General features: G+C 36.8%; 1 protein-coding gene across 2 annotated transcripts; it reads left to right on the forward strand.

Annotated features, from left to right (window-relative positions):
• Position 1: 1 nt before the first annotated feature.
• On the forward strand, positions 2-6,398 carry LOC105690416. 2 transcript variants are annotated; one of them, XR_001103292.3, is made up of 15 exons: positions 2-382; positions 694-755; positions 849-987; positions 1,057-1,222; positions 1,284-1,415; positions 1,505-1,750; positions 1,822-4,116; positions 4,215-4,329; positions 4,395-4,599; positions 4,719-4,902; positions 4,982-5,146; positions 5,230-5,379; positions 5,494-5,586; positions 5,677-5,947; positions 6,158-6,398. XR_001103292.3 is itself a non-coding variant. In XM_012408193.3 (15 exons), exons 1-14 carry the CDS (start codon positions 281-283, stop codon positions 5,883-5,885), a joined length of 4,263 nt encoding a protein of 1,420 aa, XP_012263616.2. In that variant the 5' UTR covers positions 2-280; the 3' UTR covers positions 5,886-5,899; positions 6,158-6,398. The 2 variants fall into 2 exon arrangements, 1 of the variants encoding a protein (XP_012263616.2); XM_012408193.3 differs by having other exon boundaries at positions 5,677-5,899.
• Positions 6,399-6,574: the final 176 nt, after the last annotated feature.

A 6,574-nucleotide genomic window follows, 5' to 3' on the forward strand; every position in this document is an offset into this window, starting at 1 on the left:
ACGCTTCGTCTACGTATGGACACCTTCAACAGCTCCCCCGCAGAGGGGTGTAGGATCTTTTGCCCATTCACAGTTCCATCTTGGTCTTTACAAGTGGTCTGTGATGTTAGTGTTCCGTACTTCCATGCCTCCCAGTCACTGGGGTCCACTCCGTGGGTCCACTTTCATTACAACCTATAAACGTACTTGGTTGACGTGCCTCGGGGGAGCAAATTCAACACTTTACGATTAACGTTTACAGTTTGGTTTCAGCGGTCTCTGCTGTGATTTTTCCTGTCTCATGTCAAATTCGAGGTGTTTTTTCTACGATATTCCTGACTTAGAAGTAACAAATATGGATTGCATGAACATAGTAAAATCCGAGGAAATCTCAGAACCACAGGTAAGTGCTAGTGGGCATTGCTAACTACGTTTCATTAACGTTCAGTTATTTCTGGAACTTCATCGATGACCTGTAGGTTATATTATGCTTGCAATGTTTTTCCGTCATATATTTCGTTGGTCAATAAACTGTTACTGTCAGTTTCCAAAAAACATGATCCTTGCATTATTGTATAGAAAATAGAACCGCAAATGTAATGTCCAGAAACGACTCATAGACTGAATATGTAGAAACCATTAGGCAAAGAACTTTGTTTATGTATCATTGCAATTCCAATTACTACCAAAGATGCTTTTTTTACTGTTCTACAGGATGAGAATCAGAAACTCAAGGAAGCCTATCTTTTGCTGAAAAGAAAAATAAGTTTGTCACAGTGAGTATAACGTTGATTGAAAGTCATTTGATGCAGTATTTATCTACTAGGTGACTGACGTCAAATGAGTAAATTCTTACATGTTTGTTTTAGTGAATTGATAAAGCAATATAACGATAAAATAAAGGAATGTCAGAATTTAAATATGGAACTGGAGGCCGTTAGAAAAAACTCCGAACATATAATGCGAAAGCATAATTCTAACTTGACCAAAATGACCAAATTGAAACTCGTGAGTACTTAAGTCATATTCTATCTTACTCATTTCCGAGCAGCTGCTAATCCAAGAATTTGTGTTTAGGAAAATGCTCAGTATCAGCAAAAATTTGAACATTCCTCAAAGTATATATCAGATCAGGAAATTAAAATTGCTGCAGATAAACAACACTTGGAACAACTCATATGTAAAGTGAACGATTTGGAGCGTAACGTGGCTGAAAAAACAAAGAAGGAATACATTTCGAAAGGTACAAACTGTACTATTAAGCTACCTTCACCACAAATTCATTAAACTCGATTCTGTTTCAGATAAAATTCAAGCACTAGAGCGTCAATTGAAGGCAGTTAGAAAGTCGCATGAAACGGAAATGAAAAAGATGGAGATAAAATTAAATAACATATCTGCCCCAAAGATTGTCAATACTCAGATAATCAAGAAAGGTAAACTCGCCAAGGCAGAAATAGAATTTGAATCCTCTATTCTAGGCTTAAAATACCGTTTGTATATTGATGGTTCGAAATATTTATAGAAAAGAAAGTTACTCACGAAAAGTATACCTGCACTGGAAATGAGCTTGAGGATGATTTAGTCAAACGAGAAACGATGGATAAATGTACCTTGACCAACGACTTTTACAGTATAAAAGATGATCCGTATCCATTATTTTGTTCGAAATGCGAAGTGAAATTCGATACTGTACCACTTGACCAAATACTACGACAGATGTCCGCATGTCCCAGTCCTATCTCAGAAGTATCATCACCTAAAAAATCAGGTAAAAGTCATTATTACCAACCAATACTCATTATTATTATCTAATACTGTTGGATGATTCTTATGTTCCAGAGAAGACTTCGAGCCACGAGAATTCAGCAGCACCAATTGAGATAAGAATCTCCCAGTCTGAAATGAATGAAAACCATTCAAATTATGTCAATCAAATTATTCAAACAGAGGAAAGATATTCTGATTCTACCTCAAATTCAGAATTTCAAAGATTGGAACAGAAGCTTCAGAATCTGGAGCGCAAGTTCCAGAAAAAATTGAAGACATCTAATGAGTGTAAAAATCTCCGCTGCACTTATGAGCATCCAAGCAGTTATTATTTAGGGCCACATCCATACCATTTTCATTCGTATCGACCTATGGCACGCCCTCCGTATAATTTTGTTGATTATCAAACATTGCAACGAATTCCCATAAGTCGTAAAAGAAAAATAAAATTAAACGTTAATAAATCAAGCCGGAGTACGTCGATATTACAGAAGAAACGAAGAATAGACAGTGGTACTTCGCCGTGGGAAGTTTCTCCCATTGCTAGAGATTTACGAGATCCTGATAAGGCAAGTTTTATCGAAAACAATTCGGAGCTCTCATTTGAATCATCGGGATCAAATTCACCGGGTGTACAGTCACTTGACCACAAAATCAATGCGACAAAACATCATAATGACGCAGAACCCCACCCTTTGTCAAGACGAGAAATCCGGGATGATGTAATCAGCCAATTTTCGCCTGTAACCAGCCCAACATCGACACCAAATGAATACATGTACACAGCTGAAAAATTCTGCAGTGGGCAATACATACATACGACAGAAGTGACCACTGTGGTAAACAAAGCGACGAGCAATCTAGAAATATCGTCTCTAGTGGAAGTGCCTACTCAGAATTGTGGGAAAATATCTGAATCCTCACCTAATTTGCATGATAAAGACTGCACTGCGGAGAAACCAATTAAAGATACTACAAACATACGTAAAAAATCGGTGAAGTGTTCTTTGATGAAAAAAATACGAAATCTGAAAAACTCGCACAATATAAAGCATTTGGCAAACAAGACTAATTCTTTAAATAGTAGTGCAATAAAGCCAACCCGTAATAATGTATTAAAGACTATGGTTTCAGTAACTGAAATCAAAAGCGATCTTAGCAATGTTCAAAAAATTCAAAGTGATACAAATACAAATGATACCAGTATTAATTGCCCCACAAAAAAACTTAGGATCGCACATAATGTTCGTAAATCAGAGGAAAAATCTCTGAATAAAGTAAATCGAAATACATCAGAATCAACAAGACCTTCAGACTTGGAAAAGATTGAGATTCAATTAGTTCCTAGTAGTGACAATGCCACGATTGATACATACGCTGTACCAGATAACAAAAAGTTTAACAAATTTCTGGATTTTATGGGCCCAACCAAGTGTGATAAGCATCCCGATTTATCGGTTACAAAACAATGTAAAAGTAATTCAAATGATGACACGATTGATATTAGCAAATTAGTGAATGACGCGACTGCAAAACGTGAAGAATTGGTACTTGGTAGGCAAGTTGTATCAGACGAGGCTGAAACTAAGCGTTTGAATAACGCTGTTGTGAGCGAACCTTCGAATAACAAAAATATGTTCCAAAGCCAATCTTACATGATCAGTCCAAAAATGTCCTTTGAAGTTAACAGTGCTCCAGATCCTTGCGATCTCAGTAAGTGTGCAGAGAGCGATCTATCGAGGGATGCAGGATTTGAAACAAATCTGAATGTAAAAGTTGAAAAACATTCTGAAGGCTATTGTTTTCCAAGGGTATTAAAGACCAACACTGAACTAAATAGTCCCATTCCTAAAATTTCACCGAGTTGTAAAATGAAAGTTCCTGATGCAGATAATAGCGAAGGAAAATCTCTGGAAAGACCAGCAAAGTCAGTATCTCATGTTCTGGGCATGGAACTTATTCGTTATGGGGGTACTAACCCGTCAGAGAGTTTTGATGATGATGAAGTAATGCACGCAACAGAAGTTTCCAATAACTTGGCACCTGTAAAGCCTGGAATATCTGAACAAGCAAACACTGTAATTTTGGATAAAAACGTAACTAGTTCTGTGATAGACTCACAGTTCGGAGGAATAATTCTCAGCCCACCAAACAACTTGCATGCAAAAACCTGTACCAACTTTGAAACTAACGATAAAGTGATGAATGAAACTGTATCGAACACACAACAGGCACCAGAGGATAATGATGGCGAATATATCAAAGCCTCTGGTCTGAGAGATTTGATTGAGAGACATTTTACTAGCTCCAAGAATAAAGGTTGTCATAAATTGAATAAAGGCTGCATAAAGCTGCAAACAAGAAAGGGTAATTTTTCATTGATTTTGAAGATTAAACAATCAATAACCCAAAGAAGTATAGTTAATAAAAATTTGAAAAATTTATGACCCCAAATTTTCTTTCAGAAAATCTGGTTCTGAAAGAATTGTTGCAAATAACTGAAGATCCAGAGTGGACAAACTCGAAACTTGCTGCGTCAGTCGAAAGGCTGTCTAAATTCAAAACACACACTATAGCCAAGTGAGTGTAATTCCGTAATAATAATTCGATATTCATGCCAGAATACAGCGTCTGTTCACTTACAGGTGCATAACGGATTTTTTATCCACAAAAGCAAAAGACCATGAAGAATTGGATCACACTCATACACCTCCAGCTCCGTTACTGTCAAAAACACAACAGCGGATCTTGACGACAATAGTTGTACTCAATCGCACGATGCCACAAATCATGCAACTTGTCCAAGATGGGATTCAGTATAAGCTCTTCAGGCTTAATTTCGCACCTGAGGTTAGAAATTAAACACCTCGTACCTTCGATTTCTAAAATATTCAAATTCATTTGCGAAATTACCTCAAAATTTTATGCAATGCCTCCCTGATGTTTCAAAATTCTTGCATCAAATGCAGGTTGAAGTTGTGGAAGAATTAACTCGAGTCTTCACTGCTTTGGCTCGGATACAGAAGGATAGAGAAAAGGTGAGGATTTTATGCTGTGATGCTTTCTACTGTCTTGGCTTGAAAGCCTTTCCCCTCACTTATGTAGCACTCATCAGTTGGCCCGAAGTGTTTCCAATGGCTGGTGCTTGCAGTGGTGAGAATTGTATTTACTCATTGGCGAAGTACCAACGCCCAATGATGTTGGTCATTCTGATCATATATTGGTTCTACAGATCCATTAATCCTTTGCCTAACTGAGATAATATTGTCCGTGCAAGGCGATCTCGAATTTCCCAAGTTTTGTGCGTTGAAAAAGCATATTACGACGTATTACAAGTACAAGAACGATGGTAACGGTAGCCCAGCTTTGATAAAGAACTTCATGACTACTCTGAAGGGTGAGTTGAGAATCGTTATTTGCTGATGAGAGATCTGCATAACTTATGCAAGAAATTGTTGGAACCGTTGTGTCATTTTTCAGAGAAACGTCAAAACGGTCTTGATACAGCGATGATACTTTTTGCAAAAAAGAAAGCGCCCGATTGGACTTATAACAATTTTATTCAAGGCCTCATGCAGATGATAATTGAAAATACTCATCCATGTATATATGATGCCTTCTGTTTGCTAGGTTTGTATACTTTAGTATAACATTAGTTACGCTATCGATCCTATATCTGACCAATAGAAAAACAAGGACAGAGAAATTAATTGGCTACTTGGATTGATATTGAAATATTTTTAGGTCATCTCATGCGATCTTTCCCAGTCGAGGACGAGAATGGTTTGGTGCAAAACATTCTCGAGCAGTTGTGTGCACTCATTGAATCTGGAGAAGGTAATTCCAGTCAAATTTACTCAACTTTCGGGTACTAGTTTTCAGAGAAAAAAAGAACATTTAATTAAAAAAAAAAACAAAAAACCTCAGGTTCAATGGAGCTGCAAGAAGGTGTAGCAACTGCTCTGCTGAATTTCACGCGCCACAAACCAAAAGTAGTGACATCGACTCTCTTGAAGTGGACGCCAAAGGAACCAATGTCTAAAACATTGACTCATCGACTTACAACACTCATTGAAACGTGTCCAGTAGGTTGGTGGAAGAAAATCCTGCGTAGTAATGATATGCAGAAGTATTAGAACCAAGCCAAAAAGTAATTTCATCAATTTTTCTCTACGAAATAATTTACCTGATACAGCACGTATGTAGCCTATTTCAATTCCACGATCTATTTATTCTGTAGAAGCAATCAAATATTGCAGTCAAAAATTTGTACAGTCCTCAAGGAATCAAATCCTTGGCACAATTAATCCAATTGTCGTTCAACGAATGAATGTGTATGAATCCTGTGGAACAGTTACACAATGAATCAAGAATTGTAAAATAGAGTAATGAATTATTTTTGTTGCAGGTAATGCAGGGTATTTAAAAATGAAGTGGGCGATGTTAAACGTCAATAACTCAGCAGTTTCACTATTTATTATAACGCAACCTTTTTTCAATAATACGCTTTTGCTCGTAGATCGTAAACTACAGTGAGAATCTACGTAATACTTCGATTTAACAGACTTTTTATATTCATGGAATCTTCAACAATGTTAACTACTCAGTGAAATGTAATTGTAAGAAATATAACGTTGTTTTCAAAATAAGTAAATCCTCTCGCTCATATTTTAATGGCTTTCATATGTATGATAAAAAGATAATTTTCACCCTGAACATGAGTTAGAACCGGATAAGTACTGGAACGATGATATTAACGAAAGTATCCCATAAAGAATGATTCAGGATATTGTTCGTCGTTGAATCTCATATCTATCAACAACAT

Source organism: Athalia rosae, chromosome 6 (assembly GCF_917208135.1).
Source record: "Athalia rosae chromosome 6, iyAthRosa1.1, whole genome shotgun sequence".
In the NCBI taxonomy this organism is placed as follows: Eukaryota; Metazoa; Arthropoda; class Insecta; order Hymenoptera; family Athaliidae; genus Athalia; species Athalia rosae.

Coding starts and splice junctions, on each gene's coding strand:
- LOC105690416 (XM_012408193.3), top strand. CDS start 281: ATGTCAAATTCGAGGTGTTTTTTCTACGATATTCCTGACTTAGAAGTA. Junction 4,903..4,981: donor AATGGCTGGTGCTTGCAGTG/GTGAGAATTGTA, acceptor TTGGTTCTACAG/ATCCATTAATCCTTTGCCTA. Junction 5,587..5,676: donor ACTCATTGAATCTGGAGAAG/GTAATTCCAGTC, acceptor AAAAAACCTCAG/GTTCAATGGAGCTGCAAGAA.